At 42.1% G+C, this 15,005-nt stretch overlaps 1 protein-coding gene across 1 annotated transcript in view; it reads right to left on the reverse strand.

Moving 5' to 3' along the window:
• Positions 1-15,005, reverse strand: part of NAA25 (N-alpha-acetyltransferase 25, NatB auxiliary subunit) — a gene marked incomplete at its 3' end in the record, with an annotated part of 59,727 nt that overhangs the window by 297 nt on the left and 44,425 nt on the right. Inside the window, exons 17-23 of the mRNA XM_080717668.1 lie at positions 14,670-14,795; positions 12,558-12,801; positions 11,663-11,786; positions 9,710-9,775; positions 6,466-6,563; positions 4,426-4,536; positions 2,784-2,930 (exon numbers count right to left, since the gene is read on the reverse strand). Coding sequence (XP_080573794.1) covers positions 2,784-2,930; positions 4,426-4,536; positions 6,466-6,563; positions 9,710-9,775; positions 11,663-11,786; positions 12,558-12,801; positions 14,670-14,795 — 916 coding nt within the window. The remainder of the gene's footprint in view (positions 1-2,783; positions 2,931-4,425; positions 4,537-6,465; positions 6,564-9,709; positions 9,776-11,662; positions 11,787-12,557; positions 12,802-14,669; positions 14,796-15,005) is intronic.

The following is a 15,005-nucleotide window of genomic DNA, read 5'->3' on the forward strand; positions in this document are numbered from 1 at the left end:
TGAACCTAGGGCATTCTACCTCTGAGCAATACCCCCAGCCCAGTTTTTTATCCTTTATTTTGAAACAGGGTCTCATTAAGTTACAGAGGGCCTCACTAAGTAGCTGAGGCTGTCCATGAACCCATGGTCCTCTTGTCTCAGCCCAAGTTCTGGGATTACAAGCACACGCCGCCACCACCACCACGCCTGGCTTACAGATGTATTTTTCAATGTAGTTTTTCACTAAGACTCTGCGACTTCAGAATCAATAATTTACCAGGTTACATAACAGAAAAACTGAGCTATCTGGGTGCTTTTTTTTGTTTGTTTTGGTAGTAGGGGTTGAACTCCAAGGCATTCTACCTCTGAGCAGCACCCCCAACACTTTTTACCTTTTGTTTTGAAACAGGGTCGCTCTCTAGGTTGCTGAGGGTATCTTTGACCCTCAAATAATCCAGTTTCAGCCTCCCAAGGACAAGGATTATAGGTGTGGCCCACTATCCCCAGCCTGACTGCTAGCTTTTAATAAAGTAATATAACAAAGGAAAGCTGATGTTTCTGACTGCTAGCTTTTTTTTTTTTTTTTTTTTTTCCAGGACTGGGGATGGAACCCAGGGGCATTTGACATCTGAGCTACACCCTCTGCCCAATTTTTTATTCTTTATTTTGAAACAGAATCTCATTGAATTGTGGGTGGCCTCACTAAGTAGCTGAGGCTGGCTGTGAACTGTGCTCCTGATCCTCTGGTCTCAGCCTCCTGAATGCTGGTATTACAAGTATGCGTCACCATGCCCGGCTGCTAGCTTCTACTCAAGTAAAAATGTGGAAATTAACCATGTTTGAACATAAAAAAAAAAACACAGCTATGAGCTGTGCAAAATATAAAATTTGAGATTTGTAAGTTTTTGTTTATATTAGAACCATGAAGTAGAGACTTATTATGAATTTGGACATCATTATGGCCCCTTTTTAAAGGCAACAGCTTTACCACCTCCACCTTATCAGTCACAATTACTGAAAAGTATCCCTCCTTATTATTAAAGTCTATAGCTTCAAGAGACCAAATAAAAGACCACAGCTCTTATAAGCCTTTTCAAAAATGTATGAGTTTAGAAGCCACAAAAGAGCTGGATGTGGTGGTACACACTTGTAATCCCAGCGTTTGGGAGGCTGAGACAGGAGAACTGCAGTTCCAGGACAACCTCAGCTTCTTAGTGAGGCCCTTTGTAACTCAGTAAAACCCTGTTTCAAAATAGGCTAGTGGTGTAGCTCAGAGGTAGAATGCCCCTGGGTACCACAAAAAAAAAAAAAAAAAAGAAAAAAAGAGCCAGCGAAGTGGCACACACTCGTAATTCCAGAGCTTGGGAGGCTGAGACAGGAGGATCGCTAAGCAGCCTCAGCTACTTATTGAGGCTCCCAGCAACTTAGTGAGACCCTGTTTCCAAATTAAATATAAAATAGTTCAGGGCTGTAGCCTGGAGATAGAAGGCCCCTGGGTTCTATCTCCAGTGTTTAGCGAGGCACGGTAGCACACAGTTGTAATCCCAGTACTTGGGAGACTGATATACGAGGATCACAGCTTCCCTGAGACCTTCATCTACTTAGTGAGACCCTGCTTCAAAATAAAGAATAAAAAATAAAACAGGGGCCAGGCGTGCTTCAAAGTAAAGAATAAAAAATAAAACAGGGGCCGGGTGTGGTGGCGCACGCTTGTAATCCCCGCGCTTGGGAGGCTGAGATAGGAGGATCGCACAGGTTCAAAGCCAGCCTCAGCTACTTAGTGAGGCTCTCAGCAACTTAGTGAGACCCTGTTTCCAATAAAATATAAAATAGGGCTGGGAGTATACCCTGGAGGTAGAAAGCCTCTGGGTTCCACCCCCAATACCACCAAAATAAATAAATAAATAAACAAACAAATAAATAAATAAATACAAACATGGCTGGGGGGGGGTGTAGCTCGGAGGTACAAATGCCCCTGGGTTCCATCACCAACAGGGGGTGTCCTGAAGGTGTGTTTGGGTGTAGAATACCCCTGGATAAAACCCTCAGCACCGTGACAAACAAACAAACAAACAAACAAATGTTGCCAGGTATGATCCTGTTTCTTTTTTTTTTCCTTTTTTTTTTTTTGGTGGTACTGGAGTGGAACCCAGAGGCTTTCTACCTCTGGGCTATCCTCCCAGACCTTTTTCATATTTTATATGGAAAGAGGGTCGCACTAAGTTGCTGAGAACCTCACTAAATAGCTGAGGCTGGCTTCGAACCCGTGTGATCCTTCTGTCTCACGCCCGGCTGATCCTGTTTCAAAATAAACATAAACCTGATATACTGTCATGCCTATAATCCCAGAACATAGGATGATAGGTTCAAGACTAATATAAACAATGTAGGGAGACTCTGAACAACCTAGCAACACCCTGTTTACAAACAAAAAAAGGACTGGGGGTATAGCTCAGAGGTAGAATGCCTACAGGCTGCATATCCAAAACCAGTGAGTAAGTAAAAGAATACAACCCGGCCATGGTAGTGCATGCCTGTAATCCCAGTACTCGGGAGGCTGGGATAGAAAGATCCAAGGTTTCAGGCAGGCCTCAACCAGTTAGTGAGGCCCTCAGCAACTTAATGAGATCTGGTTTAAAATTTTTCTAAATAAAAATGTGTTGTGCCTCCAAGCTATTCTCTAGCTTGGAGGCAGAACAGATCTGGGTTCAATCTACAGTACCACAATAAAGAAAATATTCTTAAAAATATAATATTTGGTTGCATATGTAAAAAATCATTGCTGATTGCTTATAATCTCTTACCAGAGAGAAAGAAGTATCTTCTAAAATAAGTTCTTCAAGCTTAAGTGCAATTAGATGTGCTTCGAGCCCTTTAATATGATCCACAACATTGGAAATTAGAGTCTGAAGTCCTATAACATAGTCTTGGTAACTGGTGAAGATAGGTGGCTGGGAACGAGATTTAAAATATTTGAAAGATTACCAAACACAGTTCCAGTACTTACAACACATATAAGCTATACTAATTTGTGTGTGTGTGTGTGTGTGTGTGTGTGTGTGTGTGTGTGTGTGTGTGTGTGTGTTTGCTACGAATTGAGCCGAGGCGAATCCTCTGCGTTACACTCTCTGCCCTTTTTCTTTTCTATTTTGGTGGCACTGGGGTTCCTGGAAACCCTTCTACCTCCGGGCAACACTCCCAGACCCAGCCCTTTTTATTTTCTATTTTGAAATAGGGTCTCACTAAATTGCTGAGGCTGTCCATGAACCTGTAATCCTCCCAAATATGAGGATTTACAGTTGCGTGCCACCATGCCTAGCTTAATTCCATTTATTCATAACTGGGATAGGTACAGTTTTAGATATTAAGACAATCTCACACCACCAAATAACTGTGAACTGAATCATGATGACAGGCATTTAAAAAAAAACAATGAGGGCCGGGCGTGGTGGCGCACGCTTGTCATCCCCGCGCTTGGGAGGCTGAGACAGGAGGGTCACACAGGTTCGAAGCCAGCCCCAGCTACTCAGTGAGGCTCTCAGCAACTTAGTGAGACCCTGTTTCCAAATAAAGTATAAATAGGTCTGGGAGTGTAGCCCGGAGGTAGAAAGCCTTTGGGTTCCACCCCAGTACCACAAAAAAAAAAAAAAAAAAAAAGAGAGAGGTTTTTCTTTCACTCTGGGGAACTGAAGAGAAATTCATAGAATATATGTTACTTGGGCATAACTGAACTTGGGGCCAAGAATCTCCTAAAGGAGACGAAGAAAACAAAGCCTTTATGTTTCTCTCTGTACATCTTTGAGATTTTCTATAATGTTAATACAGAACAGAAACAGAATAGTCTACAGAAGCTGGGCATGGTGTCGCACACTTGTCATCCCAGCATTTTGGAGGCTGAGACAGGAGGATCATGGTTCGCAGCCAGTCTCAGTTACTAAGAGAGGCCCTCTGTAACTCAATGAGACCCTGTTTCAAAATAAAGAATAAAAAAGAGGGCAGTGAAGTAGCTCATAAGTAGAATGCCCCTGGGTTCCATCCCCAGGAACAGGAAAAAAAAAAACTACAGAAAAATAGTTGATAATAGTAATAAAATTTCAGAAAAAACCTGGGTGAAGTGAATCACAAGTTTTGGGTCAACTGTGGAAACTTAGCAAGACACTGTCTCAAAATGAGGTTGAAAGCCAGACCTAGTGGCACACACTTGTAATCACCAAGCTTGGGAGGCAGAGACAGGAGGATCACGCAGGTTCAAAGTCAGCCTCAGCCAGCTTAAGAGACCCTGTTTCCAAATAAAATATAAAATAGGTCTGGGAGTGTAGCCCGGAGGTAGAAGGATTTCCGGGAACCCCAGTACCACCAAAAAAAAAAAAAAAAAAAGGAAAGAAAAAAAAAGGATTGGGAGAAAAAGGCCACTGAGGACAGCAGGCTGTCACTTTTGGTTGTTACCATGGTGATGCTCGTTTCTTTTTTCTTCTTTTTCTTTTTCTGCAAATTTAATTTGTATGGTCTCAGCACACTCTCACAGTAACTGGACACCCAAAGGACAATAGAAATAGTCTGAAAGAGGAAAATTTTCAAATGCATCAGTACAGGTCACGTGATAATGGCTATCAGGCAGTAAACGGTGATGGGCTCAACAGGGAAATGCTGACTGCCCCTCTCCTGGATTCTGTTCCATTTCTCCCCTGAATTCTTTCATTTCACTTTTCCAGGGCTGGGGTAGATCTCAGAGCCTCTTGCAGCCCTCTCTTTTTCCTTCCTTCATTCGTTTTTGGTGCTGGGGGTTGGACCCAGGGGCATCTACCTCCAACACTCCTGACCCTATTCTATTTTTACTTTGGAATGGTCTCACTAGTTGTTGAGGCTGTGCTTGAATTGATATCCTTGTGTCTCAGCCTCCCAAGTACTGGGATTACAGGCATGTGCCACCATGCCCAGCTTTGGAAGAATTAAACTACAAAATAAACAGCGAGCCAGAAAGGAGAAGAGAGACTCTGTTTCAAAATAAAAAATGAAAAGCTGGGCATGGTGGTGGCACGCTTGCAATCCCCACGCTTGGGAGGCTGAGACAGGAAGATCGCATGGGTTCGAAGCCAGCCTCAGCTACTTAGTGAGGCTCTCAGCAACTTAGTGAGACCCTGTTTCCAAATAAAATATATATAAAAAAAAAGGTCTGGGAGTATAGCCCAGAGGTAGAAAGCCTCTGGGATCCACCCCCAGTACCACCAAAAATATAAATAAATAAATAAATAAATAAATAAATAAATAAATAAATAAATAAAGTGCCAGGAGTAAAATAGCTCAGGGTTCGAATGGCCCAGCTTCGAGTACATTCATGTACAGTACATGCGTACGCACACGCGCACACGCGTACACACACAAACAGACTTGAGGTGATTCTGGGGAAACCTTAGAAATTAGTAAAGCAACTTTCAAGAAATTTTATCTAAGCAATATGAATGAAATCATCTTAGTATTCTTTTTCTTGGGGGGGGGGTACTGGGGTTCCTGGAAACCCTTCTACCTCCAGGCTATACTCCCAGACCTATTTTATACTTTTTAATTTGGAAACAAGGTCTTCTTAAGTCAGCGCTGCTGCCTTTAAACCTGCGCGATCCTCCTGTCTCCACCTCCCAAGTGCGGGGAGTGGGGGGGGGGGGTTACAAGAGTGGGCGGCAATGCCGGGCATCTTAAAAAGAGTTGATTTAAATTGCTTGTCAGGCCAGGCGTGGTGGCGCACGCTTGTAATCCCCAGGCTTGGGTGGCAGAGACAGGAGGATCGCGCAGGCTCGAAGCCAGCCGTGCGCACTGGCTTAGTAGACTCTGTTTCCAAATAAAAATGTAAAAATAGGTCTGGGAGTGCAGCCCAGAGATAGAAGGGCTTCCAGGAACCCCAGTACCACCAAAAATAAAAAAATAAAAAAAATTGCTTGTCAGCCAGGTGTGGTGGCACCAGCCTTTAATCCCACCATTCGGGAGGCTGCAGACAGGAAAATCATGGTTCCCAGACAGCCTCAGCTACAGACCCTGTTTCAAAATAAAGAAAAGAATAGCCGGGCGTGGTGGCGCACACTTGTAATCCCAGCACTTGGGAGGCTGAGACAGGAGGATCGCACAGGCTCGAAGCCAGCCTCAGCTACTTAGTGAGGCTCTCAGAACTTAGTGAGACCGTGTTTCCAAATAAAGTATAAATAGGTCTGGGAGTATAGTCCGGAGGTTGAAAGCCTCTGGGTTCCACCCCAGTACCACCAATAAATAAATAAATAAATTAATTAATTAAAAAAATAGGGCTAGGAGGTAGAAATGCCCCTGGGCTCCATCCCCAGTACCGCTAAATCAATTAATCAATCAATCAATCAATCAATCTTGGTCAATGAACAAAAGCAGTACTAAGGAGGTTAAATTGTATAAATTGCTTACTACCTGTTCACTGTTATGAATCCTATATATTACCCAAAAAATGTTTTTAAGAGAACAAAAACGTACCTCAACAAAGAAGACTAGGTTTTCTAAAAGAGTAGGATGTGTTTTCAAGTTACCGTCTTTAACTTCTAAGAGGTCACCTTTACATTTACTGAAGACATCTGAAGACAGAAAAATATTTTATTATTTTATTTACTTTTGTTACAATGCTATTTTAAGGAACACAATGTATATTCCAACAGAATAAACAAATATAAAAGCTTTTTCAGGACAGTGTGATGGTCCAGCACAACTAGAATCCTAGTACTTGGTAGGCTTGGACAGGAGGATACGTAGGTTTACGGCCAGCCTCAGCAATACAGCAAGACTGTCAGAAACTTACCAAGACCCTGTTTCTCAATAATGAGCCAGGCATGGTGGCCCACACTTCATCTGGGAGGCTGAGATGGGAGGATCGCAGGTTCACTGCCAGTCTCAGATACTTTCTGAAGTCTCCCAGAACTTAGTGAGTTAAGACTTCATAATAAGAAAAACTAGGCCTGGAGATGTAGCTGAGAGGGAGAATTCCCCTAGGTTCAATCTCTGATACAATAAATAAATAATTAAATAAATAAATAAAAATAGGCCTGTGGGTACAGCTCGGAGGTAGATAATTACTGGGTTCAAACCCAGTACCAAGAGAAAAGAAAAATGCTTAATTGAGAACAGCCCCCCCACACACACAGTAAATCAAATGCCAGAGATAGTCATTTTTAATGCCATGTTGGCTGGGCATGGTAGTACATGCCCGTAATCCTGGAAGACTGAAAAGAGCACTGTAGGCTCACGGTCAGTGCAATCCTCTTGTCTCAGCCTTCCAAATGCAGGCATCACAAGCCCTGGCTCTTATGTACCCTTTTCTAAACAATTCCCATTTTTTATGAATATAATCCCAAGGAAATAATAAGTAGCCAAATAGCAAGTTCTAATTTTTTTATGGTAGTAGGTGCTGAAGTTATGGGAGTGGGGCTCCGACCTCAGAGATGCATTCCCAGCCCTATTTTATTTTGAAACAGGGTCTTACTAGTTTTTTTTTTTTTTTTTTTTTTTTTTTTTTCCGGGTTTGTGGATGGAACCCAGGGGCATTCGACCTCCGAGCTACAGCCCCTGCCCTATTTTTTATTCTTTATTTTGAAAACGGGTCTTACTGAGTTGCAGAGGGCCTCACTAAGTAGCTGAGGCTGTCCGCGGACCTCCGGTCTCAGCCTCTCGAATGCTGGGATGACAAGCATGCGCCACCACGCCTGGCTTTACTAGGTTGCTGAGAATCTTACTTAGTCGCCATGGCTGTGCTCAAACCTGTGATCCTCCTGTCTCAACCCCCAATGTATTGGGGTTACAAGCATGCGCCACCATGCCTGCCTCCAAAATATAAATGTAATCAACTGTAAATATAAAACACAGCTCAAGTACTTATGTTGTCAATGAAAGAGTACATAAATTTAGTATATTGGTATGGTATTTCAAATTATTATGCATTCTTAAAAATGAATATATAAACAGCAAAAAATTAAAATCAGAAAAAGCATTTATTACATTTCTTAACATGCTAAAAGAAATTACTACTATGACCAGGACATGGTGACACAACATATTCCTGTAATCCTAAGACTTGAGGGGCTGAGAGAGGGAAATCGTAGATTTTATTGCTTTCAAAATAAAGTTATATGTATTTTTCTCTAACACCCTGTACCCCAATATGATGTAAATTTACAATATACCCAATAAAATAAAAATAAAAAATAAAAATAAAATAAAAAGACTGAAGGCATAGCTTGGATGTAGTAAGTTCAATCTGCAGTGACAGGAAGGAGGAAGGGAGGAGAAGGGAGAGAAAGCAGGAGGGAGGAGTTACTCCTAGGTGTTCCCACATGTACATGTGCGCTGCTTACGCAGCACTTGGAAACACTGGATCCAAGCTGGGCCTGTAAGAATGTGATGAATAGCCGGGCGTGGTGGCGCACGCTTGTAATCTCAGTAGTTGAGAGGCTGAGACAAGAGGATCGCGCAGGTTCGAAGCCAGCCTCGGCTACTTAGTGAAGCTCTCAGCAGCTTAGTGAGACCCTGTTTCCAAATAAAGTATAAAATAGGTTTGGGAGTATGGCCCAGAGGTAGAAGGCCCCTAGATTTCATCCTTAGCAACACACACACACACACACACACACACACACACACACGCGCACAAAAGAGGTATCTTATATAATCTTTGCCATATTGATGAATATGCACAAAATAGGTTTTGTTTTTAAAAAGACGCATTATAAACATTTTTAGGAAGCTGGTATAATTCATTCAACTGTTATCTTTTTTTTTTTTTTTTTGTGGCACTGGGGTTCCTGGAAGCCCTTATACCTCCAGGCTACACTCCAAAACCTATTTTTTATTTTTATTTGGAAACAGGGTCTCTTAAGCCTGCAAGGCTGGCTTCGAACCTGCGCGATCCTCCTGTCTCCGCCTCCCAAGCACAGGGGTTACAAGCGTGTGCCACCACGCCCTGCTTCAACTGTTAATCTTAAATACAATCACAAAATTATATCCATCAGGAGGTATTACAAACCTTTTTTGTACAGAGAAGCCACTATTTATACAATGTTACTAAGACAAGGAAGAATCAGTTCAACTCAACTTGCTCTTATTATCATTATTATTATCATTATTATTATTATTTGCAGTACTGGGGAAGGAACCCAGGGGCATTCCACCTCTGAGCTACACTCTCAGCCCTATTTTTTATTCTTCATTTTGAAACAGGGTCTCACTGAGTTGCTGGCTGAGGGTGCCCATGAACACAATCCTCCTATCTCAGCCTCCCAAATGCTGAGATTACAAGCATGCGCCGCCATAGCCTGCTTCAACTCCCTCTTATAAGGATTAAAAACTATATTAATAAGTCTAATGTTGTTGCCACTGACATTATAAGTGGAAATATAAGAGAAATTTAAGCCAGAAAAATAAGTGACACAATAACTAAAAACAGCTGAGACTTTAAAAAAAAAAGAAAATAAGCTGTTATATTTAATTTCCAGGAAGCCCAGTAGCACCAAACAATTTTAAAAAATAAAAAATTAAATTAAAAACAGGATCCTGTTTTTATAAATAATAAAAATAAAATAAAAATAAATAAATAAATAAATTGGGCTAGGGTATAGATCAGAGGCAGAATATCCCTGGGTTCAATCCCCAGCACCAAACCAAAAAAAAAAAAAAAAAAGAAAAAAACTTCTAGAAAACCAGATACAATACAGAAATATACAATTAGAAAACTTACCTTTTAATTGTTCTAGTAAAGACTTCAGACTATTTTCTATCCGCCCTTGTATCTCCATTGTATCCTCTAAAATTGAAAATGAAAAATTAAAACCTCATTTTTTTTAATAAGGTAAATAAACAAGATCAAAATCTGTATGCAACTCATGGACAGGGACTTTTTTTTTTTCTCTTTAGGACCCTAAGCATCTAAATTCTACTACTAAAAGAGACACAGAGACACAGAAAAAGATGAAAGAAAAATAAATAGAAAATGAAAAAGAAAGGAAAGGTATTAATTACCTTTCTCCCCAATAGTAGTACCTAAAATTGCCTAGGACTTGAAGTCTATGTACTTTTAATACTATAAATATATGATATATACACCTTATGAATGAAAAAAAAAAGGCCTATGGAATGCTGTGATACTCACGGCCTAGAAAGTTTGGGAGAAAAAAATCTCTTACCCACAAAAATTAGTGCTTAGTTTTTAAAATTCAATTCAATCTAAAACTGAGTACTGTTGTGACAAATCAAGGATTTTTTTCAACTTTTGGACCTAATTAGTGACTTTATTTATATATTTTTTAATTTTTTGGTGGTACTGGGGATGAAACCCTTCTACCTCCTGGCTACACTCGGTTTTGTATTTTATTTGGAAACAGGGTCTCTTAAGCCAGCGAGGCTGACTTCGAACCTGCAGGATCCTCCTGTCTCTGCCTCCCAAGAGCGGGGATTACAAGCGTGCGCCACCACACCCGATGCCTAACCAGTGACTTTATTTATTTTTTTGCGGGTCTGGGGATGGAACCCAGGGGCATTTGACCCCCGAGCTACACCCCCTGTCCTATTTTTTATTCTTTTTTTTTTTTTTTTTTTTGGTGGTACTGGGGTTACTGGAAGCCCTTCTACCTCCGGGCTACACTCCCAGACCTATTTTTACATTTTTTTATTTGGAAACAGGGCCTCCTAAGCCAGCGCGCGCGGCTGGCTTCGAACCTGCACGATCCTCCTGTTTCTGCCTCCCAAGCGCGGGGATTACAAGCGTGCGCCACCACGCCCGGCTTATTCTTTATTTTGAAACCGGGTCTCACTGAGCTGCAAAGGGCCTCGCTAAGTAGCTGAGGCTGTCTGCGAACCGCGATCCTCAAGTCTCAGCCTCCCAAGCGCAGGGATGACAAGCGTGCGCCACCACGCCCGGCTTATTCTTTATTTTGAAACCGGGTCTCACTGAGCTGCAAAGGGCCTCGCTAAGTAGCTGAGGCTGTCTGCTAACCGCGATCCTCAAATCTCAGCCTCCCAAGCGCAGGGATGACAAGCGTGCGCCACCACTCCCGGTGCCTAACCAGTAACTTTAAATATAAAAACAGGCATGGTGGCACACACCAGAATTCTAGTACTTGGGACGTTTAGACAGTAGGACTGCGAGTTTGAGGCCAGCCTGGGCAATTTAGTAAGAATTTATTCTCAAAATAAAAAATAAACCAGGTGTGGTGGTGCATGCCTGTAATTCCAGTACTTGGAGGCTGAGACAGGCAAATCACAGGTTCAAGGCCAGCCTCATCAATAAGCAGGACTCAGCAACCTCACTAGACCCTGTTTCCAAACAAAGATATAAAAAAGGGCTAGGGATGTAAGCTCTGAGGTAGAATGCCCCTGGGTTCAATCCCCAGCCCCCCACCACCACAAAAATAAGAATATATAAAATAAAAGTGCTATGGTGTAGGTAGGTGGTAGAATGCCCTAGGCTTTTAATTCCCAGGATGAAAATAATGACAAGGAATTAGGTTTCTAAACATTATGCCGAAATCTGTGACTGCACCCTCTTGTATACTAAACCAGACATTTCCAGAGCAAATTCCAGCCTTCCTCTCTTCCACATATTTCCAAATGTATGAAGTTATAGACATTTGTTGCATTTACTAAGTTTTCAAAGACAAAGGCCCAGTCAATACAAATCCTAGTGGACACTTACCTAAACCATTGGTATCCAGCTCATATACGGCGTTAACAAGATAGAAGGAACTTATCTGGCATTGTGAACAGCCAGAAGCAAAGAATCCACCCATTCTGGTAGGTACTGGACCAAGAAAAGGATACTGGAAAAAGGGAAAATTATATCCTTTAATCCATACAAATTAAGGAGACAGGGCATTTTAACTACTGGCTAAAACCTGTGTCCTTGATTTAGTGAGAAACCACTCACCAGTGAACTAGTAACTGAATCATTACTATAAAAACAGAAATGCAGTATTCGTTTGTGAAAGCTATTTTTGTGTGTGTGGTACTGGGGATGGAACCCAGGGGCATTCTACCTCTGAGCTACACCTTCAGCCCAAGGGCCATGAACCTGGAGCCTCCTGTCTCAGTCTCCCAAGTACTGGGATTACAAGCCTGCATCACCACACCCAGCTAGCTATTAAAAATTTACCACCATAAGTTACTTTGCATTTCTTCACTATCCAATCTGAAAATGGAGAAAACCTCTATAATCCTAAATCTATAATATTCCTCTTTGTCCTACATTTGACAGTAACTGGAACAAAATGCTGCTGTTTTTTTTTTCTTTCTTTTTTTTTTTTTGGTGGTACTGGGGTTCCTGGAAGACCTTCTACCTCCGGGCTACACTCCCAGACCTATTTTATACTTTTTTATTTTTGGAAACAGGGTCTCTTAAGCCAGCGTGGCTGGCTTCGAACCTGCACCATCCTCCTGTCTCCACCTCCCAAGCGCGGGGATTATAAGCGTGCGCCGCTACGCCCGGCTCAAAATGCTATTTTTTACTACTTGAGCAACCCCAAATTATTTTTTAAAAGACAGTCACAAATATAATTATTGTAGCTTTGATGGCAAATACTTATTGATGATACCTGAATCTCCTTCTCAATAAAGCGCTTTCCCGTCTCCACGGCCAGCTCCAGCTGTTGAAGGAGCAAACGAAGAACATGAATCCGGGAAGACACCCCATTCTCAGCAGCCTGCGCCGAGTTCTTTGGCTCCACAGGGTGGGTGAGACTCGGAAGTGCACTGATCAGCCTCAGTGTTAAGGAGCGGATCCTCAACCACATGGTCTCCTCCTCCAAGGAAAGTCTCTTATGCTCTTCAGAAACGTCCCTTAAACAGAAACATCCCTGACCATCGGCTTTATTCAACCTGTCGCCTTCAAATTACTCACTGTTGGCTTTCACCGGTCACTATGCACTCTGAATAGTGCCAGCTCAACGATCTAAGACAAGCCAATAATCTTCAGAATCCTTACTTCACTATCAATAAAACAGGCATAATAATCTACTTAACAGGTCATTTCTCCCTTAGACTGTTTTCTCTGATAATTAAAATATTGCATGATATAGCCGGGCGTGGTGGCACACGCTTGTAATCCCTGCGCTTGGGAGGCTGAGACAGGAGGATCGCGCAGGTTTGAAGCCAGCCTCAGCTACTTAGTGAGGCTCTCAGCAACTTAGTGAGACCCTGTTTCCAAATAAAATATAAAAAAGGTCTGGGAGTATAGCCCGGAGGTAGAAAAGCCTCTGGGTTCCACCCCCAGTACCACCAAAAAAAAAAAAAAAATATATATATATATATATATATATTGAATGATACAGAAAATTCAAATGACAAAAGTTCAAAAAAAGAAAAAAGAAAAAGAAAAAATACCAAAAACCAAACACCTGTAAGTACTAATAATTTTGGTATAGAGTCTTTCAGACTTTTGCTAATTGGTATATAAAAAAGTAACTAAAAAGCGCCGGGCGTGGTGGCGCACGCTTGTAATCCCCATGCTTAGGAGGCGGAGAAAGGAGGATCGTGCAGGTTCGAAGCCAACTGCGCTGGCTTAAGAGCCCGTTTCCAAATAAAAATATAAAATAGGTCTGGGAGTGTAGCCTGGAGGTAGAAGGGTTTCCAGGAACCCCAGTACCAGCAAAAACAAAACAAACAAACAAACAAAAAAAGGTAACTAAAGTAATTCCACATTAGAGCTTAAGTTTGGCATGGGAAGACCCTGAGTTTAGTCTCCCAACACCATAAAAATAAATACCTCTATCCATATACATAGCTATAAATAGTATTTATAATGTAAAACAAATCAGCATACTGTATTGATACTATTTTGCAAACTGCATCTTTTGTGTGTGTGTGTGTGGCATTAGGGATAGAAATCAGAAGGTTTCTACCTCTGGTCTACGCCCACAGCCCTATTTTATATTTACTTGGAAACAGGGTCTAAGTTGCTGAAAGCCTCATTAACTAGCCGAGGCTAGCTTTGAACCTGCGCAATCCTCCTGGTTTCAGCCGCCCAAGTGCTGGGATTAAAAGTATGTGCCACCACACCCGGCCAAACTGCCTATTTTTATGAGAGGATATGAAGGAAAGAGTTAAAGCACCAGGCCTGCAGCCATTACCGTTACAATGGCCTGCTCTCAAGGCTGGCCTTTGGATGTGTGGGAACCTGCACGCCAACCATTCCTTAAATGTGAACAGAACCTCGCTGTACCGACACTGCGTGTACAAACCATAAGGCTGTGGTGAATATCTGCTTTACTTCTTGGATCTGGAATGGTGGTCCATGGATCTGGAATGGCGGTCCATGCAGGACTCTATATAGAGTATATCTATATAGCCAAGTGGTAAAGACCTTGGGCATGGAGTCTCTACTGGGATTCCCTGGGCAGAAACACTGCACTTGTGTTACAGCATGTTCCCCTGCTAAACAAAGAATACACTCACTGCATCTCTCACAGGAGAGACCCAGCAATGGAAATCTGAGCATGGAAATGTCCACACTCTGCCTGAACCCAGGGTCTTGCACATGCTATGTGAGCGCCCTGCCCCCCTCCCCTTTTCTCACTATATTTTGGACAAAACCCTGCTAAGTTGCCCAGGCTGGCCTTGCAGGGTAGCTGGGATTATAGTAGTACCTCGAATGCCTGAATTCATCCTAATTCTTTAGAAATAAATGGCACAGGGAAAACTCCAGTTACCTGTCCTTTGGATCCCAGCTGAAAAAAACATTTAAATCTCTGTTGTCTCGTAAGTCTTCCCATGGAATGTCGTCTTCTTCTGCTCGAAGATTCATTGACTTTATACTTTCTGCTAGGCTGCTTGATCTGTAACAGAGAAGTGATGTTTTATTTCATGAGCAAAACAGTCCTGAAAATGTACTGGCCAAGACTATTTAGTACTATTAAAAAGAAAGGAAGAGCTACGTGTGCTGGAACACTCTTGGGAGGCTGAGACAGGAGAATCACAGGTTCACAGCTAGCGTCAGCTACTTGGTGAGGCCCTGCTTAAAAAATAAAGAATAAGAGCCGGGCGTG

This window comes from Muscardinus avellanarius, assembly GCF_963383645.1.
Source record: "Muscardinus avellanarius genome assembly, chromosome: 21".
Classification (NCBI taxonomy): Eukaryota; Metazoa; Chordata; class Mammalia; order Rodentia; family Gliridae; genus Muscardinus; species Muscardinus avellanarius.